Here is a 27201-nt window from a genome sequence, read left to right on the forward strand (position 1 = left end):
GGCTCTTGGTCCGCAGCGTCTCGTTGCGTGTGCCTCCCTGACCCCACACTGCCATTCCTCTACGGCCTCCCTCCCCTTCCTTTTCAAGATGCATCATGCAGAAACCCCCTCGAAGCTTTCTGTCCCATGTTTTCCCTTTCAGCTCCATCTACATCCCCTGTGTTGCTCCCTGCAGCTCTGGGATCTTTCCTCCTGTCTCTGTCACCACCAGGCTCATGCTGGGCTGCAAACATGGAAGAGAGTGGGGAGGAGTGGATGATGTTGATATTGTCAGAGCAACGCTGGGATGTCTCTCACCGTGATCCCAGCAGGGTACAGAAGTAGAGTGCACTGTCTTCCAGCTCCAGCCCAGTGATTACCAGGGTCCCAGAGCTCTCATCAGCCTGGGATGAAAACCTCTGGCGGGCAAAAGGGGCCGTATGGTTGTATGAACCTCCCCGGCCCTTGCTCTGAAGCAAATACTGCAGGGGTCTCTTGGGAAGCTGCCGGTACCAGGCCACATAAATATAGGAAGCGCTGGAGCTATAAATACATTGCAGAGTCTCTGTTTGCCCTTCTTGCACCATCACTGCATTCTTCTTCGCTTGGATTTCATCTCTCAGAAATGCACCTGAAACCACATCAGAGCTATTTACCCACAGCTTTATTCACATGCACTTGGAAAGAATAGCCCACAGCTGTTGATGGAAGAAAGCAATGCTGTTATTAGAAGCCAAACGCTTTTGAATACTTGGGGGAAGAGGGGAACTAAGGTGAGATCCAGAAAATCTGTAGGCAAGTGGCCACGCTGGTTTGGTGACCAGAAATACTCCAAATAGAATTGTTGGGTTACAACAGTGCCTTTCAGACACAATGCAATGAAAAGAGTGTTGAAGGGAAGGAGCTCATGCCTAAATGACAGGGCCATCTGTGGTATGCTGTGATGTCCAATCACTCCCCTAGAGCAGTGACGAGCTGCTCCATCTCTTTTCAGCCTTACAGCTCCTGCTGCCGTGGCTTTATCAATAAGTAGTTTTCTGTTAAAGCTCGGTAGGATATCTCATTCCCATGAGAACAGCACAGAAATGGCGGGCTGAGTCGAGGGGTGCAGGGACAGAGGTGCCTCAAACTGGGAACCATCTTGAGAGGCCATGGCATGGCACTGTACCTTCAGTTGGAATCCAATAAATGAGCTGGAGCTAATGTAGGAGAGCTATTTGAGATGGCCACCAAATGACTGACAGTACCAGCAAACACAATAATCTCTGAAGCTGATGCTATATGTCTGTAGGAGAGAAGCACAAACACTCAGTGACCTCTCATAAACACATAAGGCAACGAGGTACTGACTATCCATGGAGGGATAATGTTCCCCTGGTGCTCTGACCCATCCTGTCCAGCAAAGGCAGAGCCACCACTGCATTTCCTCCAAGCAAAACCCCATTTCAGGGGCACTGCCCCAGGCGCCCTCCTTGGGGATCAGCTAGGGCCGCTACTTCAGCATCCCTGTCCCCGCACACCCTCCCTGTGCCGCGCCCAGCAGCCGCTGCCTGGCAGGGAAAGCGAGCTCCAGGTCTCAGAGTGCCCGCACTCCAGCAGCGGAACCCCCGGCCTCGCTGCCCTCCGTGCCCGCCTCTCACCTGCCGGCCCCAAGGCCAAGGCCAGCAGCCACGGCCCCAGCCCGACCGCCATCGTGCCCTGCCGCGCCGCTGACGTCCGGGCGGGAGGCGGATAGGAGCGGAACGAGACCACGCCCGGGCCGCCCCTCCTCGGGCCCTCGCGGGGCTCCGCCCGCCGCTCCACCCGGCCCGGGCCCCGGAGGAGGGGAGAAGCGGCGGAAGGGGCGGGCGCGGGGCGGGATGCGGGCAGCGCGGTGGGCAAAGGCGGAGGGCGGCGCTCCGGTGTTCGGAGGCTGTGGGCCCTGGGTTGATCCCGATGTAGGGACCCGGGAGTTGCATCAGCTTTCTCATCATCTTTGTGGCCCTCCTCTGCACCCACTCCAACAGCTTCCTGTCCTTTTTCTGCTGGGGGCCCCAGAGCTGGACTCAGTTCTCCTGGTTGGGTATCATGAGAAAAGAGTGGCAGCTTCACCTCCTTTAACCTGCTGGTCACACTTCTCTTGATGCAGCTGAGGATTCAGTTGACCTGAGCTGCAAACACACACTGTCAGCTCAAGCTGAGTCTTTCATCAACCAACACCTCATATCGTCCACCTCAGGGCTGCTCTCAAGCCATTCTCCAACCAGTCTGTATTTCTGTATATCCTACTTGGGATTGCCCCAAACCAGATGCGAGACCTTGCTCTCTTGGACTCGTTGAACTTAATGCAGCTTGCATCACCAGCCTGTCCAGGTCCCTCTGGATGGCATCCCTTCCCTCTTGTGTGTCAACTGCACCACTCAGCTTGGTTTTGTTGGCAATCTTGCTGAGGGTGCACTAGATCCTAATATACCTGTTACCTACAGACATGCTATCTAGCACCAGTCCCAGCACTGACCCCTGAAGAATGCCTCTCGTCACAGGTCTCCATTTGCATACTGAGCCATGTACTGCAACTCTCTGAGTGCAACTATCCAGCCAATTCCTTCTCCAGCAAGTGGTTCATTTGTCAAATCTATTCTTCTACAATTTGGTGATGAGGGTGTTGGGAGGGATGTCAAGTCCTTTGTATAAGTACAGGTAGATGGCATCAGTTGCACATCCTTTGTCCTCCAGATGCTGGAACTCCATAATAAAAGGCTACCAAGTCAGTCAGGCATGATTTACCCTTGGCAAAGCCACGTTGTCTATCACCAATCACCTCATCTTTATTTTCTATGGGTTTTACAAGGGGCTTCAGGAGGATCTGCTTTGTGATCTTGCCAGGCACAGAAGGAGACTGACTGGATCTTCTTTTTTTCCCCTTCTTGAAAGTGAGGGTCATGTTTCCCCCTTTCCACTCAGTGGGAACTCCACCAGACTGCCATAACCTTTCAAATACAATGGATAGTTTGGCAACTTCAGCTGCCAGTTCCCCCAGAACCTATGGATGGATCTTCTCAGGTCCCATGGACTTGTGCACCTATGATCTTGAACCTGACCCTCACATACAGTGGGCAAATCTTTCTTCCCCCAGTTCTTACCTTCACTTTCTGCAACATGGGTGACACAGCCTTGCCAGTAAGGACTGAAGCAAAGAAGTCATTGAGCAGATCAGCTTTCTCTATATCCCTCCAAACCAGGCCTCCATTTTCCTCCTGGAGAGGGCCCACATCTCCCCTAGCTGACATTTTATCATTGATACACCTGTAGAATATATCTTGTTTCCGCTGTAGAATATATTCTTGTTCCCCTTTTATGTCCCTGGCTAGACTTAATTCTATCTGGCTTTTAGCTTTCCTAACCTGATCTCTGGCTGCTTGGACAGCTTCTTTTCTGTCTTCCCAGGTAACTCGTTCCTGCTTCCGCTCTCTGTAGACTTTCTTTTTGCCCCATAGTAGGTCCAGGAGCTACTTCGTTGATCCACAGATGCTTCCTGGCATTCCTGCCCACATTCCTCTTTCTTGGGATTCACTGCTTCTGCACTAGAAGGAGATGGTTCTTACTTACCAGCTTTCTTGGGCCCCTCTTCCCTCCAGGGCTTTATCCCATGTCACCCTGACAAACAGTTCCCTGAAGAGGTCTGAGTCCTCTCTCTTCACATTGACTACAGAGCTTGCTGTGCACCCTCTTTGATGCCCTAAGGATCTCGCACTGCACCATTTGGCGGTCATCTCAGCCAAGGCTTGCCCTTGAACCACTGAACCATTACTTACCAGCCCCTCCTTGTTGGTGAGGATAAAGTCTAGCAGTGCCCCTTTTCTAATGAGTTCCTGTACCGCTTGGCAGAGGGAGCTGTTGTTGACACATTTGATAGCTATCGCCCTGCTGTGTTGTTCCTCCAGCGGATACCAGCATGATTGAAGTCACCCATGAGAACCATGTTGAGAACCATGTTTTGTGAATGCAAAGCTGCTTTTATCTGTTTATGGAAGTCCTCTGCCACTTTTTCTTCCTGGACTATGATATTTCCTTCCCTTGCCTTCCCTTTTCCCTTAACCCATAAGCACTCTGTTAGCTATTCATCCATCCCTAGGTTGAGCTCCATGGACTCCAGCAGGTTGCTGATGGAGAGAGCAACATCCCCTTCCCTTCGCCTTTGCCTGTCTTTCCTAAAGAGTTTATACCCATCTATTCCTACATGCTAGTCATGATGACCACCCCACAGTGTCTCAATGATGCCAGTGACATTGTAGCCCTGTAGGCATGTGCACACTGTAATTCTTCCTTGTTCCCCATACTCTTTGCATTAGCGTACAGGCATTTGAGTTGGGCCCCCAGTGAGGCTGATTTACCCATTGGAGTTCCCTTATCCTGCACTTTAGGTGCTGCCTTCCTGGCCTATTATCCAACTGCAGGCCCAGGGCATCCAGTACCATCATCAGCCTCAAAGTGGGGAAGGTTGAGGATCTCCTCCCTGGCCAATTTGGTTTAAAGCCCTCCTGACTCAATTAGAAAGATTGTTGCCAAAGGTGGTGGTCCCATTCTCTCAGTTATGAACCCCATCTGCTCCCAGAAGATGAATTTCTCAAAAGCTAGTTCCATGGCATAGGTAGCCGAAGCCTTGTTCATGACTCCAGTCTCTTAACCATTTATTGACTTTCTTAATTCTATCAACCCTTTCCCTCCCCATCCCTTTAACTGAGAAGACTGAAGAAAAGACCACCCCTGCTCCTGAGTCCTTCATTGCTGCTCCCAGCTCCTTGTATTCCCCTTTGTATTTTTCAGGTTTCTCACAGCTGTGTCACTGGTGCTGACATGAAACAGCAGCCATAGGTAGAAGTCAGTGGGATGTACAAGGTCTGGTAACCTCTGGTCTGGTAAGAGCGGAGGAGCGGCGGAGGGGGCGGGTGTGGGGCTGGATGCGGGGCAGCGCAGTGGGCAAAGGCGGCGCTCCGGCACTCGGAGGCTGCGGGCCCTGGGCTGATGTCCGTGCTGCCCTGCACGAGGGGCCGGTCAGATCTGAGGCAGAAGGAGAAGTTGCTGTGCTGTTCGCTGCCTGCTGTGCCAAGAGGAATGCGGCTGAGTGTTGTTGAGATGCCACTGCCTCTTTCACCTATCTGGTATTCTGCAGCTAGGAACGAGCTCAGAAATGCTTCCTCTTGTCACAGATTATGTTGATCGTGAGGGGAAGGGTCTTGGAGGAGTGTGCACCCTGTCTGCGGAACTGGTGTGGGCAAGAGGTCATGAGGAGAATAGAGCTATGTTTCCTTTTCAGTCCTCTTTGCAATGTGGATACTTAACTCACACAGTGGGGGCAAATATATTCTTGGCTACAGGGGAGGAGGTGGAGAGCATCTGGGAGCCATGTAAGGGAGTAACGGACAGGGTTAGTGAGGAATGACTGTTGGGCAATTGACAGTAGTTGACAGAGAGGAATCATAAAATCAACAGAATGAGACTTGACTTGTCACCTCCAGCACCTATGTGAACTGCTAAAGTATAGGTTGGATGGGCTGACAGTGAAGTGGATTAGAAAATGTATGAATGGATAGGCTCAAATGGTAGTCAGTGGCAAAGAAATGTAGTCAGAAGGCAGTAACTGGTGGTGTAGCCACCAGTCAGTACTAAGTCCAGTCTTGTTTGACAATGATGATCTGGGTTCCATGTGCCATCAGCAAGTTTGCAAAAGACACAACACTGTGAAGAGTGGCAGATACACCAGAGTTCTTTTGTTGTCCAGAGGGGCATGCATAGGCTGGGGAAATGGGCTGATTGGAAGGTAATGAAAAATAGCATGCACTAAGTTGGAAGAAACCCAAAAAGTTTTCAAAACATGATGATTCAAGTGCAATGCCTGGCTCCATGTAGAGCTGCTCAAAATTCAAGCCATACGTATGAAAGTGAAGTCCAAGTGCTTCTTGGCGCTTTGGTTGCTTCCTGGGTAGTCTGTTTCAGTGCCCATTTCCCCTCTTGGAGAACAATGTGACCCTAATATCCAACTTGAACCTTCACTGGGTCCTATTACTGTCACCAAATAAATCAGCACCTGTCCCTCCACTCCCCCCCATAAGGGAGCTGTAGAATGCAATGAGAGTTCCCCTAGATCTCTATTCTGGGCTGAAAATAATACCGAGTGACCAGGTTATCATAGAATCATAGAATTGCAAAATAGCCTGGGACCTCAAAGATCATCTAGTTTCAACCCCCTGACATGAGCAGGGTCGCCAAACACTAGACCAGACTGCCCAGAGCCACATCCAGCCTTGCCTTGAATGCCTCCAGGGATGGGGCATCCACAACCTCTCTGGGCAACCTGTTCCAGTGCATCACCACTCTGAGTGAAAAACTTCCTCCTAACATCTAACCTGAATGTCCCCTCTCTTACTTTAAAGCCATTCCCCCTTGTGCTATCACTATCATCCCATGTAAACAGCCATTCCCTCTCCTGTTTATACACTCCCTTTAAGTATTGGAAGGCCACAATGAGGTCTCCCAGGAGCCTTCTCTTCTCCAATCTAAACATGCCCAGTTCCTTTAACCTTTCCTCATAGAAAAGGTGCTCCAGCCCTCTGATCATTTTAATGGCCCTCTTCTAGACCCATTTCAAGAGCTCTGCATTTTTCTTGTGTTGGGGTCCCCAGGTCTGTATGCAGTACTTCATATGGGCCTCACAAGAGCTGAGTCCTCATCCCTCTTTCCTTCTATTGTTGCCCTCCTTTGGATGTTCTTTAATCTTCTTATAGTGTGACATGCAAAACTGCACACAGTAATTGAGGTGAGACCACATCAGCACAGAGCAGAGTGGGACAATCACTTTCTCTTGACCAGATACCAATGCTGTGCCTGATGCACTGCAGGACACTGTTGGCCCTTTTGGCTGCTATGGTACATTGTTGACTCAGATTCAATTTCTGTCAACCAGAACTCCCATAACTCTTCCTGAGAGGTGGTTTCCAACCTGTCATCCCAGGGTTGCCCTGTCCCAGATGCAGAATCTGTCACTTGATCTTGTTAAACTTCACACAGCTGGTAATCTAATTCATCAGTATCTCTCTGCAAGTCCTTAAATAGAGTCTCTTCTGTAAGGTCCTCTGTACCTTAAATAGAGTCAGCAGCTCCTATCAGTTTTGTATCATCTGCAAACTTACTTAGTAAGCAGTCAAGTTCTGTATCCAGATCTCTTATAAAAACATTAAAGAGAGCTGGTTCTAAAATCAGGCCCTGGAGAACGCCACTGGTTACTGGTCACCAGCTTGATGTAACTCTATTTACTATAACACTTTGTGCCAGTTAATCAATCAGCAAGTTATTTACTCATTACACTACGTGGGTTTTTTTTTTTTTTTTTTTGTTCGTTTTTGCCTAGTTATATGCTGTACATGTTTTTCCAGAAGGATAATGTGAGAAACAACATTGAAAGCTTTGCTGACATCCTAAAATAGTACATCAGCTGTATGTCTGTCTGGGTAGCTATGTTTGTTCCTGTGGTTGTAGATGTCACAAGGGATGCCAAGAAAGGAGCCTTCTTCTGGTGGATATCATGAACATAGCTCCTTGTGAGCAAGTATCATGGTTTCAGTTGGCATAGAGTTAACTTTCATGCGGCTGGTTGACATGGTGCTGTGTTTTGGATTTAAGATGAGAATCATGTTGGTAACACACAGATGTTTTAAATGTTGCTGAGCAGTGCTCACATTAAGTCAAGGACTTTTTGGCTTCTCAGGCTGTCCTGCATGAAAAAAGGGTGAAGGTGAACAGGCAGCTAGGAGGGGATGGAATCAGGACAGCTGACCTAAACTGGACAAATTGATATTCCCTACCATATTATGTCATGTTGAACAGTAAAACTGAGAGGAGTTGGCCTAGGGCTACTGCTTGGGGACTGGCTGAACATTGGTCAGCAGGCAGTAGGCATTTGCTTTATGCATCATTTCTTGGTCCAGACTTGTTTAACAACTTCATCAATGACCTAGATGAAGGGATAGAGTTCATCCTCATTAAGTTTTCTGATGATACAAAGCTGAGAGGTGTGGCTGACACACCAGAATGTTGTGCTTCCATCCAGTGAGACCTGGACAGGTTGGAGAGTTGTGTGGAGAGGAATTATAGGATGTTCAACAAGGGCAAGTGTGGAGTTCTACACCTGGGGATGAGTGTCCCTTCCAACTATTGTATGATTCTATGGCATCGTGAACTCACAGATTGCATTGCTTATAGGCTCATTTTTGGTCAGCAGCAATTCCCTTTCTCAGCTGACTGGATCTGGCTCTTAACCTAACACAGGACAACTTCTGGACTGTCTTCACAGAGGTCAAACCTGCAGTTAACTACCAAAACCTTGCCACATAGGCCCAATATATGGACTTCCCTTAAACAGGAAGCCTGTGCATCCCTTTCTGCTGCACTCCAAGCTGACCTTGCCATTTTTCTGACACTGCTGTTGTCTATGAGGCCTTCACTCTGTGTGCCCCTGTCTCCAGCACAGGTTATGGCTAGGATACAGTTAGTTTTCTTCAGGGCAGCTTGCATGTTGCTCTCTTTTGTATTTGTAATAAAAAGACTGTTGATAGCAGTGCTAACTGTTGTGGTTTTGTGTTTTTGATGCCGGTATTCCACATCAGAGCATCATGCAGCAGTGAAGGAGTTAATGCTGTGGGAGCAGCAGAGGGGAGGGGCGGAGCTCCGCACCGGATGCAGGCGGCGCTCGGTCTGGGCGCGTTGCTCTGGGCTGCCGTGGAGGTTCAGCACGTGTGCTTCCCCTGCGGGTCCTCCTTAGCGTAAGCTCATAGCTTTTGGTTTGAAAATTTTTCTCTCTCTTTCAATTGTTCAATTTTATTAGATTTAGTAAAGTTACCGTTCCTTCTCAGATCGTGCCGTTGTTTTCTTGTAGACCCATCTCTTCCCGCCGTTTCCCCCTCCCCCTCCCGGAGCGCGGCTCTGCTCGGGCGGCCGCGCGGCCACTGACGCAGTTTCTTTTTTTTTTTTTTTTTCTCTCCCCTCTCCCTTCTCGGTTTCCCTTGGGTTACTGTCACGGACAACACCGTGACAATTATTGGTGGAGAATGCGGGCAGTGCAGTATTGGCTCTCCATTGTAAATCTGGTGCAGAGTGGACTAAGGTTTTTCATGTACCTTACAGCATGCTGGCGTCTTTTTAAGCTCCTCGCGTTCAGCACCGGAGTAATGTGGATATGCAGCTACTTTAGTGCGCTGAGGGGGTTACATGCCTCCTACCTAAACACCCTGGCTAACGTGACAGATTATGCGGCATTTGGAATGGTTTCCAGTTACTCTTTTCAGGTCTTTACCTATATTCAGGATGTCAGCCTGGCAGTTGTGGCAGCTGTGTTATCTATTTTTCTGAATGCTCTCTTGGTAATTTATATCATGTGGAGGAAGCCTTCCTCAAAACCAGAGAGTGTTGAATGGCAGGGAAAGTGGAAAAAATTAGGAAAGAAATTAGAAGCGTGGGGACCCCCGGTGTTATGCAATTTTGATCTTGAACACCTGTGGGACCCTGAGAAATTCAGTGAGTGTTTAGGTAAGGAGTCATGGGACTCAGGACGATCTGAGAAGGAATGTATTGTTTGGGGTCTGGCTTGTGCTTATCGAGCCATAATTGATATTTTGGAGAGAAATGGTTTCCAAACCAAGGTCCAAAGCAAAAATGAAAACCTCGAAGTTAGACCTGGCCAATCACAGGAAGCACCGGTATCAGTGTCGGTTGCCCCTGTGGAAGGCCAGAAATGGACACGGCCGTCTTCGCGCCTAGAACGGAAAGAAGAAGAAGCAGAGAAAAAAAAGGAAGATCCAGGCGAGGGGCCCTCCTCAGCACCACCACCACCACCACCACCACCACCTAAAAAGGCCACTAAGAAAAGTGAGAGACATGGAGAAGACAGCGATGATGATGGAGTCACTGTTACCACTACTCGTCGGCCCCTAAAGATGACTGAAATACAAGGTTCAAGAAAGGAGTTTGTACGGCGCTCGGGTGAATCTATTGTCACCTGGTTGCTGCGGTGTTGGGACAGCGGTGCCAGCAGTGTGTCCCTAGATGGCAGCGAAGCCCGCCAACTGGCAAGCATTGCCCGAGACCCAGCTATCGACAGAGGAATTGGCAGATGTCTGAATGGAGTCGCTACCCTCTGGGAACGAGTACTAGTGGCTGTAAAGGATAGATACCCTTACAAAGATGATCTGGAGCCTAAGGTGGAAAGATGGAACACCGTGGAGAAAGGCATCCAATTTTTGAGAGAAACAGCCGTAGTAGAGATGCTGTATGATCCCAATTTCGTCCCTAACAATCCACACCAGGACCGTGATCCTGATAGAGTAAGGTGCACACCTGATGTATATCGCAAGCTCTCAAAAACAGCACCAGAGAGGTACGCAAGTACACTGGTAGCAATGTTCCATAGATTCGAGGGTCAAGACAGGAGACTCCCAGTTTATGAATTGACTATTACACTCCAAAACTTTGAACAGCAGTTTCCACCATCACGTGCTTCCATTGCAGCTATAGTAGCAGAAGAAGTAGGTGAGATTAAGGAGACACAGAAAACTATACTGGACGAACTGTCATTACTGATGAATAGGGATGAACCTGTGTCAGTATTGGAAACACCTGATGAAGACGAGCATGACGCAAAGAATCTGATGAAGCAATTTATCAAACTGTTGAAAGTCTCGGCCACCAAAGGCAACCGCCCCTCTGCACGAGCAAATGACGGCAGTAACATCATGTCACGTGTGGCCATGTGGAGCTTCTTACGAGAAAACGGAGAGGACATGAGGAAGTGGCATAAAAAACCCACTCCTGCACTGCGAGCACGGGTGAGAGAACTACAGCAGAGATCAGCCACCAATGAAATTGCTCCCGTCACTGCAGGTAACCAATAGAGGGGCCCTGCCCTCAGCCAGGGGAGGGAAAGGGATAACAGAGTGTATTGGACTGTGTGGATTAGATGGCCTGGCACATTAGAGCCACAAAGATATAAGGCACTGGTGGACACTGGTGCACAGTGCACTCTGATGCCCTCGAGTTATAAAGGGACAGAGTTGATTCATATTTCTGGAGTGACTGGGGGTTCTCAGGAACTGTCTGTGTTGGAGGCAGAAATAAGCCTCACCGGTAAAACCTGGCAGAAGCATCCCATAGTGACTGGACAGGGGGCTCCATGCATACTCGGTATTGACTATCTCAGAAGGGGACATTTCAAGGATCCCAAGGGGTACCGATGGGCTTTTGGAATAGCTGCTGTAGATGCAGACAACATTCAGCAGCTGTCTGTTTTACCTGGCCTGTCAGAAGATCCGTCTGTTGTGGGGGTACTGAAAGTGAAAGAGCAGCAGGTACCTATCGCTACAAAAACAGTGCACAGACGGCAGTACCGCACCAACAGGGATTCCTTGCTCCCCATTCATAACTTGATCCGTCAGCTAGAGAGCCAGGGAGTGATCAGCAAGACTCACTCACCTTTTAACAGCCCCATATGGCCGGTGCGTAAAGCCAGTGGAGAATGGAGGCTGACGGTAGATTACCGTGGCCTGAATGAAGTCACACCCCCACTGAGTGCTGCTGTGCCAGATATGTTGGAGCTGCAGTATGAACTGGAGTCAAAAGCAGCCAAGTGGTATGCCACTATAGACATTGCCAATGCATTCTTTTCTATTCCTTTGGCCACAGAGTGCAGACCACAGTTTGCTTTCACCTGGAGGGGCGTTCAGTACACCTGGAACCGTTTGCCCCAGGGGTGGAAACACAGCCCAACCATCTGCCATGGGCTGATTCAAACCACACTGGAACAGGGTGGGGCACCTGAGCACCTCCAGTATATTGATGACATTGTTGTGTGGGGTGATACAGCAGAGGAAGTTTTTAAAAAAGGAGAGCAAATAATCCAAATTCTTCTGGGTGCTGGTTTTGCTATTAAACGGAACAAAGTGAAGGGACCTGCCCAAGAAATTCAATTCCTTGGAGTAAAATGGCAAGATGGACGTCGTCACATTCCAGGAGATGTGATTGACAAAATCACCAGTATGTCACCACCCACTAGCAAGAAAGAGACACAGTCTTTTCTGGGTGTAGTAGGTTTTTGGAGGATGCACATCCCAAACTACAGCCTCATAGTAAGCCCCCTCTATCAAGTGACTCGGAAAAAGAATAATTTTGCATGGGGTCCTGAACAGCAGCAGGCCTTTGAGCAAATCAAGCAGGAGATAGCCCGTGCTGTGGCCCTGGGGCCAGTTCGGTTGGGACAGGATGTGAAAAACATCCTCTACACTGCTGCTGGAGAGAAAGGTCCCACTTGGAGTCTGTGGCAAAGAGCCTCTGGGGAGACCCGAGGCCGACCCCTTGGATTTTGGAGCAGAGCGTACAGGGGTTCAGAGGAGTGCTACACTCCAACTGAGAAGGAGATTTTGGCCGCATACGAGGGGGTTCGGGCTGCCTCTGAAGTAATTGGTACTGAGACACAGCTCCTCCTGGCACCTCGACTGCCAGTGCTGAATTGGATGTTCAAAGGAAAGGTTCCCCCCACCCATCATGCTACCGATGCCACCTGGAGTAAGTGGATTGCACTGATTACGCAGCGAGCTCGGATGGGGAACCTCAACCGTCCAGGAATCCTGGAGGTGATCATGGACTGGCCTGAAGGCAAGAAATTTGGAACATCCCCATCAGAGGAGATACCACGTGCTAAAGAGGCCCCACCATATAACGAACTACTAGAGAATGAAAAGACGTATGCCCTCTTCACTGATGGATTGTGTCGTATTGTTGGGAAGCATCGCAGATGGAAGGCTGCTGTGTGGAGCCCCACACGACGAGTTGCAGAGGCCACCGAAGGAGAAGGAGAGTCAAGCCAATTTGCGGAGGTAAAGGCTGTCCAGCTGGCCTTAGATGTGGCTGAACGGGAGAGGTGGCCCATGCTATATCTTTATACTGACTCTTGGATGGTGGCAAATGCTTTATGGGGGTGGTTGCAGCAGTGGGAACAGGACAACTGGCAACGGAAGGGTAAACCTATTTGGGCTGCTGAACTGTGGAAAGACATTGCTGCCTGAACAAAAAGGTTGGGTGTAAAGGTGCGCCATGTAGATGCTCATGTGCCCAAGAATCGAGCTACTGAAGAGCAGAAAAATAACCATCAGGTAGATCGAGCTGCCAGAATTGAGGTGTCTCAGATCGATTTGGACTGGCAAAACAAAGGAGAGCTATTTTTAGCTCGGTGGGCCCATGAGACCTCTGGCCATCAAGGAAGGGATGCGACCTATAAGTGGGCTAGAGACCGAGGGGTGGACTTAACTATGGATGCCGTTGCACAGGTTATCCATGACTGTGACACATGTGCCATAATTAAACAGGCCAAGAGGATGAAACCCCTCTGGCAGGAAGGGCGTTGGGAAAAGTATAAATATGGGCAGGCGTGGCAGGTTGATTATATCACCTTGCCACGAACTCGCGATGGTAAGCGTTACGTGCTCACCATGGTGGAGGCGACCACTGGGTGGCTTGAGACATACGCAGTACCCCATGCTACCGCCCGAAACACCATCTTAGGGCTCGAGAGACAAGTCCTATGGAGACATGGCACTCCAGAGAGAATTGAGTCCGATAATGGGACTCATTTCAAAAATTCTCTTGTGGATATCTGGGCCAAAGAACACGGCATTGAATGGATCTACCATATCCCCTACCATGCACCAGCTGCTGGTAAGATCGAGCGCTACAACGGGTTGTTAAAAACCACGTTGAGAGCAATGGGTGGCGGGACATTCAAGCACTGGGAGAAGCATCTGGCAGAAGCCACCTGGTTGGTCAACACTAGGGGATCAGTCAACCGAGAGGGTCCTACACAGTCCAGCTCCCTACAGATCATAGAGGGAGATAAGGTCCCTGTGGTACATGTGAGGAGCATGTTGGGAAAAGCGGTGTGGGTCCTTCCAGCCTCTGGAAAGGGCAAACCCGTCCGTGGAACCGTTTTTGCACAGGGACCTGGGTGCACCTGGTGGGTAATGGATAAAAATGGGGACGTCCAGTGTGTCCCACAAGGGAATTTGATGCTGGGGGAATGCAGTCTGTAATTACGTGTGTATGTATGTATATATATATATATGTTTCAATGTAACTCATGTTATTACTGTTTGGTTATGTATAGATGTGTGTTAAGCATGATGTGATGATGTGGAATAAGGGGTGGAATGTTGTGGTTTTGTGTTTTTGATGCCGGTATTCCACATCAGAGCATCATGCAGCAGTGAAGGAGTTAATGCTGTGGGAGCAGCAGAGGGGAGGGGCGGAGCTCCGCACCGGATGCAGGAGGCGCTCGGTCTGGGCGCGTTGCTCTGGGCTGCCGTGGAGGTTCAGCACGTGTGCTTCCCCTGCGGGTCCTCCTTAGCGTAAGCTCATAGCTTTTGGTTTGAAAATTTTTCTCTCTCTTTCAATTGTTCAATTTTATTAGATTTAGTAAAGTTACCGTTCCTTCTCAGATCGTGCCGTTGTTTTCTTGTAGACCCATCTCTTCCCGCCGTTTCCCCCTCCCCCTCCCGGAGCGCGGCTCTGCTCGGGCGGCCGCGCGGCCACTGACGCAGTTTCTTTTTTTTTTTTTTTTTCTCTCCCCTCTCCCTTCTCGGTTTCCCTTGGGTTACTGTCACGGACAACACCGTGACAGCTAACACAGGGCTAAGGCCCTCTGTTTCTTATATTGCACTGCCAGTGCGTAGATTAATGGTCCACAGGAAATTGATTGGGGCACAGATAGAACAGCTGACCCCAGGTGACCAAAGGAATATTCTGCACCATACGATGGTGTATTCAGTAATACATATGGCATAACATGGGAGTTGGACTCGATGATCTCTTGAGGTCCCTTCCAACACCTATGATTCTATGATTCTATGATAATGAAGCCCTGCTTTCCTAGACATGGTGGAATATCTAACTATTGATGGGAAGTAGTCAGTTATTTTAGCTTACTTTGTTTTGACAGCATGCACTCCTTTTATTTCAACCCAAGAATTCTCTTCAATTTTTTTTATTCTGCTCCCCTCCACCTTGGGACGAGAGAGCAAGCAGCTCTGTAGTGATTAGCTGCCTGTCAGGGTTAAACCACGACGACACCTAGAGGCATTGCGGGGAAAGGCTGGGCGCTGTTACTTCCTCTGGCGCCTTTGCGGAAGGCACGGAATCAGATTTCAATCCCGTTGGATTTCCCGTGGCTTTGCTAACCAGGCAAAAGTAGCAAGCTGAGTTCTCAGGGTGCAGGACACACAAAAGCAGAGATGCCACGGACTGAGAATTGTCCTTGGAAGCCATGGCTTTGCTTTTTGCTCCCAACAAGTATTGAATGGTTGAAGAATCATAGCTGATATAAGAGATGCTTTCAAGACTGCCACTGAGTGCCTGGTGATATTACCAAAAATGATTTATCAAGGTGAAGCCATATCCCTGGCAGGAAAGGAGCATGGAGTCTCCCAGGTGCTCACAGAACACCACTGGCTTCAACAGCTCAGCTGTTCCTATACCCCCGCAGACAGAGAACATGAGGAGCTGGGCAGTGAGTGCACAGACAGGCAGAACATTCCCACATCATTCCAGCAACGCTAGTACAGAACAGATACAGACCATTCTCTTCTCTCCTGCCAAAGCCCCTGACCAGGGGCACTGCCCCAGCTGCCCTACTTGAATTGGGATGTGGGGGAAGCTATGAGTGTTGCTGGCTTATCTGCAAACAGTCCTGTAGTCCCTGATCTGAACACCTCTGCACAGATGGGGTCTTCAAGAAATGTAGAGAGGTATTGGGATGGGAGAAGATGTTGGAATGTTCATATGACAAGAAGAGAATCATTTCAGGGATGAAAGCAGTGCCAAGATAGACTTTGCAAAGCCTGCCCTCCAGTGCTTTTTTTGGTTATGCAGATTTTGCACGGGCAGAAACAGAGCTTAGCTCACCAGGGTGTTTCACACCACAGTAATAAACTGCCGTGTCCTGGAAAGAAACAGTTGCTATTTCTAAGGGGGCTGTTTTATTTTCATAGACTGTCACAGAAAATTGGTGATTACGAAACTTATTGTCCCCTAAAGATCCAAACGCTTCAATTACATATTCAAAGGAATATCCTGGAAGCTGTCGGTACCAAAAGAAATTCAAAGTCTTGTAACTGTCCTCAGATGTGTACTGGCAGGGCAGAACCACATGCTGCCCAACTGTGGCTGACAACTCGGAGAAGAATTCCTTCTGGGGGTTGCCTCCAGTGAGACCTGCAACACAGGCAGAAATATGTTCACAAAGCAGCTTGCTTCCTTCTCTCATTTACTCCATGTTTATGACTGTGCTTGTCCTCAACCCTTCTGTCTTTCATGGAAAGGGAAAGTACAGATACGTTCCTTCAACATCCCTCTGCATTTCTCCCTGATTTAATCATTTTGTCTGCATAGACCTCCATGTGCCGTTAGAAACTGCAGGAAACAATAGAAAGCACATAAATATACACACCTGAGTGGATTAGTAGGACACACACAGCCATGGTGAAGATCATCTTTCCGAGCTCCAAAATCCCTTCCCTTTGAAGGACTCTAAGTACACTGAGTAACAAGGTGCTCTTGGCAGCCCATTGAAATGGTTACATCCTGCAGGCTGCTGGGGTGCGCATTACAGAGTCACACCTTCAGGATGGGAAGGGGAAGAATAAGGCCCATTCACATCTTGCATTAGCTTGTCTTGCCAGCAGAGGATGGATAAAGTCTCAGTGACTTCCTGCACAGTTTTCCTGGTTTCTCTCTCAAATCGTAAGATATATTCTACAAAGGAGCAGTGCTCCTTCACTGCAGAGTGTATGTTCTCTAGTGTGCTATTTGTTAGTGGGAGGGCTTTTGAAAGTACAACAGCTCTTTGTAAAGTTCAAAGCTTTCAGAAACACAGGTGTAAGCATTCTTTTCTAAAGGTTTCATGTTTCTCTTGGTTGAGCTTCTGTAATTCTGGAAGTAGGAATTTTGTATTTTTCCGCACATGAGGATTTGGAGACACAAGGAGGAAGATGGTAAAGAAGACAGGTATTTGAATAGATGAGTGTATCAATTCCTATAATAAGAGAATAGAGTCCTGATTTTGGTGACTTAGTACTGGCTGCAGCAGGGCAGGCTGACAGGTTTGCAGAGCAGGGGTAGATGCAGCCCCATCTGCAGCACCGTAGTGAACCTGTGCAGGACACAAGGGGAGAACTTAGTGCTCTCTAACTGCTGCTGACACAGCACAAAGGAAAGGGATCAGGATCAGGATTAGGAAAGAAGTGGGAGACAAAATCCTAAAGTTTGGAGCCAATGTGTGGAGAAGTGTTGAGGACCAAATCTAGCACTGAAAACAAGAGCTCCAGGGCAGCATATTTCGTGCCAGCCTCCTGACAGATCCACAGTCTTTGCTCTGATTCTCATTTTGTTGGGTAATTTGTACGTGAAGTAAAGAGGCCCTTTCATCGCTGCACATCTAATTCTGCAGTAATGTATTCTATCAGTGAAGGCAATATTCTTCTTGTGCAAGGTGAGGTCTGCCCCATAAGGTGCAGACCCTCAGTCAAAATCCACCCAGGTGGTGAATATGCAGATCTGGTAGTACCCTACCAAAAGAAGAAGGGATTTTGGTTCAAGGATTCTGTGACAGACTCTCTGACTGATGTAAGAACCTGGAGAGTGGTGATGGGAAGGAGTTGTTTTGGTGCAACACCTGTAGAAGGTTGACAAGGATTCCACAGCTGCTCATATCAGCGTGATTGCCCACCATCCTCTGCTCACTGTTCTTCCTGATTTCTCCATTTCTCTCACCCTGCTGCTTGTACTACAAAGTGACAAGGCTGACTAGGGACTGCAGTGTAAAGGAAAGATGATGCAGTACTGTTGTGTGGCAATACATAGAGAGGCATGCCCTAGTGCTGGGAACCAGGACTTCAGCAAAGCATATGGGACAAGCAGTGATATACCTCACCATCTGGGTCAGAATGCTCTTCTGGCCTGGAAACAGCCCTGACCTGTTCCTTTGGTCTCCCAGGATGTAGTAATACTCCACTGCATCCCTGTGCCAGAGTCACATGAGCCAGAGGGCAGTGGACCACTGTTTTTCTGCCACCTACATCTTCTCTGACAGGTCCAGAACCTCTTGGGATTCTCAAAAATTGCTCTCAGTGAATGTGGACCCTTGGCCTCGGAGCAGATGGTAGCAGCAGATGTATTTGTTTGACTGTATGTTGGGGTGTGACCCAAAGTAGTTGATGAATAGGTAATGTGTCCATGCTGGTCTTTGCCCAGAATGGCAAGATTATGGAGATCTTTGATCAGTTGCAAGTAACCACAAACTCTCACTAGTAAAGTATATACTTACGTATACTTTTGATTACTTATTAACATGCATGGCTATAATATATACTTTGGAGTGCAATCAATACAATACTCACCAAACAGGTCCTGGGATTAGGGCTAATTTAAGACAAAGTCTCTCTTCATGGCATGAAGTCTGGAGGCTGTCAGGCATTCTCAGCATGAATCCAGTCCATCTGGTACTTCTTGCAGGCTAGTTCCTAGTTCTCTTACTCTCCTCATGTCATGTTCTCCAGCACCATGACAATATGAGTCTCTTGTACACTTCTCATCCCGTTGTATCTTTGCCTCAGGAAATTGCAGATTTCCTCTCACTGGAGGAATTATTCTCTATTGAGTCAAGCCTTTCTGAGGAACACCTGTGGTGGGTAAACTATTCCTTCCTATCTGACAGTCGATAGAGGAAATAACTGACCAGAAATTTTCTCTGCTGTAGTCAGACTTTGGGCAAAGTGAGCCACTCACAGCAGGAGGCATTGTCAGATGTAATGCAGAAGGCCATTGGGAAGAATCTTCCCTGGAGCTCTCTGCAGCCATTATATGTTTCCACCTCTACAATCCAAATAGAGTCAAGGAAGAACGGAAGGTGTGAGCATTTTAACTTGTCAGGGTAACTCAGGATCTCTGTTTGCACTTTTCAATGACTTTTCAGACTACATAGTGTGCCCTACAGCAATGCTAAGGCCTGACACTGCCTTTCAGCATTTATGAGAGGATACCACTGTGAAGGAACAGGGAAATATTAACCTAATGAACAATCAGTATCAGATGGAAGAATGGGAGAAAAAACATTTAAAATGTAATTTGGAATGAACTAGTGGTGTCCTCCATCTTTTATCACATTTACTATTTGGTCTTCCAGTTGTTCTCCTTTTCTTACAAAACTTTCAACTCTCCCTCACGTACTTGAGTAGTTCTCAAGCATAACGAACAGCCAAACCTGCTAACATCCAAACCACAACTTCCTTGATCCTTCCAGCAGTGGGACTGGGTCTAGCCACATACTTCTCCTCTACTGCTGGCATGGGTTACCTTTGTTTCAAGTGCCTCTTTCCTTCATCCTTCCTATTCAGCCCATCCTGCCTCTCCTTGTGACTCATCCTTCCCCCAGGTGGATGCTCTGTGTTCAACTTTGGAAGGCCTCAGCTCAAACACACATTTCCTCCTGCTGGGAGCAAAACTCAACTGAATTCATGTTTAAGCCACCATAACTTGTACTGTTTCCTTCCACTACAGCTGCTGTTCAGGGATGGTTAATTGTAGGCAGCATGAAAAGATTACTGTGTGCAGACAGGAAAAAAAAAAAAGAATCCTCAAATTTGGATGACTATCAATTTTCTGTTGGGCAGAGTAACCTGCACAGATTCAGGAACACTCCCAGCCATGCACTGGTGATTCTCCAGAGCAGAGGTACAAGTATGAACACCTCTCTGCCGTGAACAGGAAGTCTTCCCCAGTCTCAGGCCAATGGAGATTTCTCATATGCTAAGGGCTTAGCTGACTGAAAACTGTTGGGCTGAAAAGGTTTTCTTCCTTGTGGTATTTTGCCTGGCAGTTAAATCCACAAAGGTAATGGTCCCTGTTTTTTTGAGTCATGGCCCCAGACTTTGGACAATTTAGACGATGATTTCAGAGATATGGTTTGAATTTTGGATTGTTCTGCATGCAGACAGGGATTAGACTTAACAGTCCTTGATATCCCATGTCCTTGACTTGACAGTCCTTCCAACTCAAGATGTTCTATCGTTCTGTGAAGAGAGACATCTTTCCCAGAAAGAGTTCCCTTCCCCAACAGTAGTTAAAGGGGACAGTGCAAAGCATAAAAGAAGGATGAGCAGGTCAGATGTGTATTATTAATACTCGTTCCCATGCCCCAAGTAGCATCACCTCATGTAGCAACCCTCAATAGCATTTTTTTGGTTAGTCTCTCTCCTTCAACCCAGGAGAGCTTCACTGGACTTCTTTACTCATTTCCATGAGCTTGGACACACATGTAAAAAACAAAACAGTATGTTCTTAATGATACTTGTCCCTGCTGCACAGGCTGGGAAGTCAGAGACTCAGCATCACCACAAGCCCCAGGTGTCCTTGCTGGGCAGGCTGGGCTCAGGGCTGCACACAAATGGTGGTGAGAGGCAACTGCTTCTCAGAGCACCCACACATTCCTGTATACAGCTGCACGCTGCAGGCACCAGTGTGTGCTCAGCGCACAGAAGTAGACAGCTCTGTGCTGAAACTTGACATCCTGCACATGGAGAAGCACATGGGAGTTTTCCATAGAAAGCACAGAGGAGTACCTCCCAGAACTCATACGAGGCCTAAATGCATTCACCCACAACAATAGCTGAGGAGACTGGGTCAGGTACTGCTGGTACCAGTAGACATAGAAAAGTGAGCTGCTGGTGGAGAAATTGCAGTGCAGACTTGTGTCATGTCCTGCCTGGATGGCTGTTTCTTGTGGGTACTGCAGCACAGAATCCTTCTGTGTGTGACCTGCAAAGCCAGAAAGATATATCAGCACAGCTTGACTGTATATCCATTCTCTCTCTCATGCATCTATCATTGTACCAACCAGATCACTGTCTTCACTCTCCATTTCACTTTTCACAGGCTGTAAAATCATGAGCAAAGTACACATGCACTTTTCTTTCACTGCTCATACCCAAGGCTGTCTGCTTACCTGCTGACAGTAGGCTCTGAGTCCATCTGTTCTGTCCATCCCTAAGCTGTATTAACTCTATTTCTCTTTTGGCAGAAGAGATTAGCTATTCCTGTCCCATCTCACTTCATGATTTCTTAGTATGAAATTTACTCCTTACTTCATCCTACATATTCTGTCCTTCCTTTGTCCTTGAGCTGCTTCTAAGTCCTTGCATGAACTTAGCCTTCTTTCCTGCTCTATCAAGGATTATACCCATCTCCACACAGACTATCAGAATTTTCTCCAGTATATCCAGGAGAGTACAAGTTCCTGTCTACTGTTCTGACCTGTTCACTAGCAGCAATCCTTCTTTCACCACACATACTTATGAACAGTCCATGTAAAATGCTAGGTATCTGCAGAAGAAAAGGCCAGAAACTTATTCATCTCCATACTGTCATTGTTCTTGACATCTGCCAGATTATTTGCTGTACCCATCTGCAGACCTTGCTCTTCCTACAGAAAACATTTCCAGTTCTACCAGGGAGATAGCACTTGTATTTTCTCCCGTCCAGAAATGACAGGATGCCCCAATCTTCCCCTTCAGAAGATCACATCTCACCAAAGTCTGCCAGTCCCATCAAGGCTGTCAGAAAAAGCAGGACCATGTCACACTCTTGCCTTCACTGGGTACGCAGTGCTTGGAATGAGAGAGCTGAAGCTGGCAAGTTCTCAGCTTCTCCTCTGCCTGCTACAAGCAGCTCCTAAACCTCAACAATGGGGGTGGAGCAAAGCTCTCTCTCTGCTGCTCCTAGAAGCACACCTCCCACAGCGAGGATGTCAAGAGAAGGGACTACTGGCTAAACCTATCAAGAAAGAAATCACGTCAGTCTGTCTTGTGGAAAGGGTTATCAATGGTCAGGCACAGAATTTTCAGAACTGGGAGTTTCTTACATGGAATGGTTGCAAACGACCTACAGAGATCTTCAAGTACAACTGCCTTGTACAGTCAGGTCACAGCTGAATTTGCTGGTTTTGAAGCTCACCCAGTCAGCAATAAGGTAAAAAGTCCCATATGTGACCAGTATGTACTTGTCTTGCTTTGCCCTTCCTGATAGTCACAGCCAGTCCCAGCAAAGAGTGTCACCAGTGATCTACCCCTGCCATCCAGAACTCACAGTCAGATGCCTCCACCTACCTCTGCTGCCAATGGAGAAGGGATTGTTTTGCTGCCCTTCTCCTCTGTTTCCCTAGGGACTGTCTGGATGGAAGCAGGAACAGACACGCACAAAAGAACCTAGACACAGGTGTCAACTTTCTCACAGGGGAAGACACGCTCTCCAGCTCAGGCAGGAGAGGACATCTCACCACAATGCTCTACTTAGCTGCCAAGTATATGCACACAGAGCCTTCTGATCAAACATGGATTGCAGAAACCCTCTGTCTCAGCCAAGCACTAAAACTGAACATCTTGAATGCTCTCTCAAACGCAGTGAGAACAGAAGCCCACCAGCTCTTCTCTGTGAGTACACTGTGGGGATAAATCAGCACTGTGGCAAGAAATGAGCTTATAAAAGGGGTCATCAGAATGAGTGTCAAGTGCAAATACCTGTGGTACTGCCAGGAAATCATCTCTATGCCAAAGGTGCTGTGTTTGGGGCAAGAGGAAACCCTTTTCAAAAAACTCATACTCTTGGAAAGCGGTCGCTAAAGAAAACCCAGGAAAGTGAAAGTGATCCCACGGGTGCCTATCATTAAACACCTGGTCTAGTAGAAGTCTTCCAGCACCGGCAGCGCCCCCTGCGGGCCCGACTCTGCCGCCCGCCGCGGTTCGTGCCCGGCCGCAGTCCCAGGTCCTCTCCCCGTGGGTCCACGGCGCAGTAATACACCGCAGCGTCCCCGAGCCGGGGCCGGGTGAGCCACAGGGCGCTGGAGCGGCGATCTGCCGACACCGACAGCCGCCCTGGCGGGTCAGGCACCTCCTTGGAGCCGTGAAAGGCGCTCACAGTGAATACGGGACCACGGCCCGGGAGCTGACGGTACCAGTAGATGTAATCATAAGACTGTATGTTGGGGTGTAAGCAGGTGATGCTGATGCTGGTGCCCTCGCTGGTCTCTGCCGAAGGCTCCTGCTGCACCTGGGCTCTGCTTACAGCCACTACCGTGAAGAAAACAAGAAGCATACTCAGAAAATCCCCTTAGTCCAACAGAAAGGAGGAAGAGAGGGGCATGCGGTCGGAAAGAAGCCGGAGGGCCAGAGGAGAGTGCAGCCCCCGTTCTCGCCCCGCCGGCTGCAGCCCCGCTCACCCAGGAGCACCGCGGCCCGGCACTGCCGCCTCCCGCCCCTCCGCTGCCCCGCCAACCCCGGCAGTGCTCCGCCAACGCCGCCTCCTCCCCGCCATCGCCGCCAGCTCCGCTCCGGGGCTGCTCCTTGCGCCGCCGTCACTCGGGGGCTGGTCCGGGCTGTGAGTGCTGAGCCGTGCGTGACCTGATGTGCAGCCCAGGGTATGGCCATGTGCGAGGAGAACTGAGGAAGAGCTGCGAACGCTCCTCTGGTACAAAAGAAAGCAGCTGCCCTCCTGCAGCGTCCCCAGCGAGAGGGCAGCGTGTCGAGACGTGGAGCGCGGTGCGGCCGATCCCTGGTCTCCGGCCGGAAACTCGAACCCGGGAACGGGTCGTGTGCTGCTTCCAGGGAACGTGGCACCCCTAGAGTTAACCGAGCCCCGGGGTCTCGCAGGCTTCTGCTGCCCATGGAGCTGGTGTCGCCGCTCGAGGAACCCGAGAAAGGCCGCCTGGGAGCTTGGAGCATCAGGCTTTGAAGGTGTGAAAGAAACAGGGACAGAGCCCAAAAAGAAGAGATTTGGAGAAACCAGCTCCTCCTGTTACAAGTACAACAAGAGTGGGTGCAACATATTATGAACTATGTGGGGAGAAAAAAAAAAAAAAAAGATTGGCTAAATCTGGAAGAATACTTGCTTTTCATTTAAAAAGAGAATATTTTGAAAATTTAAAGATCACAGCTGATGACAGAGGTGTCTGTGATGCTTACACATGCACCTATATAATGTAAAACATATAATAAAAGATGACAGGAGCACTTGTTGCCTTGTCCTGGCCCAGGCCCCTCCTGCCCAGCTCTGGGGACTCAGCACCGTACCCATAGACCAGGGCTGAAAGGTGCAGCGCTGCTTTCCCCTTGAATGAATCAACCAGTACTGCTGCTAACCATGGATTCCAGAGACACCTAGCCTAGAACAACCCACATTTGTAGAAGATTGAGATACTCTATCCACTTGAGTCTTAGGGATTTTCTTGATGGACTGCTAAACTATGTTTGTGTTTCAACTGGGACATGTCCCACTTGATAAAGTGTTTTTTTGGAATTGCTTAGTCATGCGCAGAGGGAACTGACTACTGAAGAACTTCAGAAAGGGAATCGTGCTGTGGACAGTTTCTGCAAAATTGAGCTGATTACTGCAAAAGGGAAAGAATCAGCTGCTGCAGAGTCTGCAAGGCTGGCTCCCAGAACTTAACAGCTGGTTAGAATCCTTCCATGTTCAGGTCATCTGCTGCTTGCTAGTGGAATGGGGGAAAAGAAAGGTGGTAGACAGGGGTTTCCTCTGACATTTGGCCCAAAATCCCAGGTCTTCTCAATCCCAGCACTCAGAAGACATGTCAATGAGTGAGGCTGTCCTGGCATGAAGCAAGAAATGAAGGGAAAATGTAAAGGGTAACAGCCACCCTGCCCGTGTCAGTAGCTGAGTTGTCATGAGCACTCTAGAAAACTGTATTTTCTCTAGAGGCTGAAACTGAGGCTGCTGCAGTGCCATAAAAGACAGCCCAAGTCTTGATAATCATCCAATTCTATTGCCTCTTTCATCTTGGGAATCAAGTGGGTCTTTCCCCATCTTCTTTTCTGCTAATGCCAATGTCTGCCATGCTGCGTCCTGGTGCTGCTTATTTTCAGAGGTGGGGAAAGGGAAAATGTCTGGCACGGAGACCCTGTGGGACTTAGCTGAGGTGGATTTTTTTCCTAATAAACAGACAGCAACCTTGATGGACCTAGCTGCTCTTTTAGAATTGTGTCTGGGTGAAGCCAAGTAACCCTTTTACCTCTCTGTGCAGCTTACACCTTGGCCTTGGGACATGTCCAGGCCTTGGCACATTCACTGCAGGCTGATGGACATGTCCCTATATGCTGCTTCCTCCCTACCCTCTCTCCCATGTTCACCTGGGGTCCTTTCAGGCACTGCTCTTTAGAGCTGAGGAAGACCTCTCCAAATCCTCCAGATCCAGTGGTGACCAGGCTGTGCCATTTGGAATCTCTGCCCAGGTACAGCCTGATGGCCTCAGAGCATATCCTGCAGCTGGGGAAACCTGACTTCTGCTAACCACAAGTGAGGACTCTGGTGCTGTTGGAGGTTCTGGGAGATCAGCAGCTCAGAAGCTTGTGCAGAAGGGACCTCCTCCTGCTCTGGATGGCACTGTGCTGGGGAAAAAGGCTCCATCAGAAGATCACTTCAAAAGATGTAGGATTGAGGACAGTATGAGAAAAAGCCTTTGCAACAGCCTTGAACTTTTTCCTCTCGTATGTCCCCAGCAATCCTAGGGCAAGAAGGGCAAGGGCAGGTCACCTGTATACCATATATACCTCAACGAATTCCTTACGTAGCATAGCACTTGTGCAGCTTTGCAGAGCTGATGACAGTACACAGGCAACATACAAGAGCCTTCAGTCCTTGCACTCCCCCAGCTTCCACTGGAAAGGGCCATCCAAGGACAGCATCCACTACCCAACCATGCATAGGTACTCTGAGGTGCCTGCCTTTCCCCAGGCATGAGGTGCCCAGCTTTCCCCAAGTTCAGCCCCTTTCTGAATTGTATGCTTAGCCAACCTCAGCCTGCTGGTCTGCTTGTTCCTTGAGGTCTTCAACAGAGGACAAAACCTTATGCCGCAAGCTGTGTTTTCACATGAATGCACTCCTGTAATCAGCCTGAACAGATTGAGAGACGCTGTTTCAGGGGTTTGTCATATTGTCATTTCTCGTGCTTCTCACTCTGGGACTTCCACATAGAGCATGTAGCATCAAGCTCTTGCTGAAGCTGTGTGGCAGCATCATTATGTTCTCCAGAAAGGCTCGCATTGGGAAGGTCCAATTTACTGGGACTTTGGGCAGTAGACAAAGGACAAAGAAGCGTTTTGCATGGGACTAACAGGATTGGGTGAGTGTCTGACCAGTTTCTGCCAGCCCTTGGGCAGAGTACATATCAGAACAAACCACTTGGACAGCCCATGGAAAAAATGGCGTATGTGGGAAGAGCTCCTGCGCAGAGGCTCATTCAGCACATTTTGTTCCTCTGAAGGCACAGACATCATCCCCTTCTGGAAGAGGACGTTGACCTGCAGATCTCTGTATGCACACGTGAAGCAGTGGTGACAGAGGAGAGCTAAGGACCCCTTCCCCAGAGCTCCGCCTCGCACAGACACACCCCCTTCCACCCATCCAGGGGTTGTTGCACAGCCGAGGAAGCTCCCTGCACCACGGTGTCCTACAGCACACAGGTACAAGGCGCTGTCAGAGAGCTCGACTTCTGCCAGCCGCAGGATGCTGTATTTCCCGGTGGTGTTCAGCCTCGTGGTGAAACGGCCGTTCTGCTTGGGGCCTGCTGCTGCCTGATATGTGACCAGCTGGGGGGCTTGGCCTTTCTTCTGCTGGTACCAAAGCAAGGCATCAAAGCTGGAGATTTGGTATGTGCAGGTGGTCTGGAAGGTGTTTTTCTCTTCCACTGTGACATGTCCTTCTTGCTGAGTGATGATGGTCTGCCCCATGGCATCTGGAAGAAGAAAGCAAAAGTGAGCAGCTCTGCAGGGAAGGCTCCAGGCTGCCAACAAGGAGTGGATTCAGAACAGTGGGAGAAAAGGCTCTCTGTCCTTTGTCCTGCAGAAAGCTCTTGAGGCTTGGGCACAGCAAGGTGTTTCTGGAAGGAGCTCTGAGCTTGTAGGCCAGAGCTGATTCAGTGCTGTGCCCCTGCTGAGAGGAACAGGGAACATATTTTCCTCCTAGTGGAAGCACACACCTTCACCCATTATACTCAGAAACACTCCCGCATTCATGTATCCTGCCAATGTTAGCACAGGCCCTCAGCACCTCTAATACCTCGTGTAGAGCCTGGATTCTCTGGAGCACAGG

At 49.0% G+C, this 27201-nt stretch overlaps 1 protein-coding gene across 9 annotated transcripts in view; it reads right to left on the reverse strand.

The window, feature by feature from the left end:
• LOC136055762 (T cell receptor alpha chain MC.7.G5-like) overlaps nucleotides 1-27201 on the reverse strand; it is a 178767-nt gene that overhangs the window by 66386 nt on the left and 85180 nt on the right. Inside the window, exon 1 of one of the 9 annotated variants that reach the window (XM_065747640.1) lies at nucleotides 26565-26855. The exons of 7 other annotated variants lie outside the window; for them this stretch is intronic. In XM_065747640.1, coding sequence (XP_065603712.1) covers nucleotides 26565-26840 — 276 coding nt within the window. In that variant the 5' untranslated portion in view covers nucleotides 26841-26855. Of the gene's footprint in view, nucleotides 1-26554; nucleotides 26856-27201 lie in introns of those variants that run through there. One more of the 9 variants, XM_065747641.1, reaches the window with a different exon arrangement.

The sequence above is a fragment of the Cyrtonyx montezumae genome, unplaced genomic scaffold, assembly GCF_038088225.1.
Source record: "Cyrtonyx montezumae isolate F1298 unplaced genomic scaffold, pur_monq_1.0 scaffold_48, whole genome shotgun sequence".
NCBI lineage: Eukaryota > Metazoa > Chordata > Aves > Galliformes > Odontophoridae > Cyrtonyx > Cyrtonyx montezumae.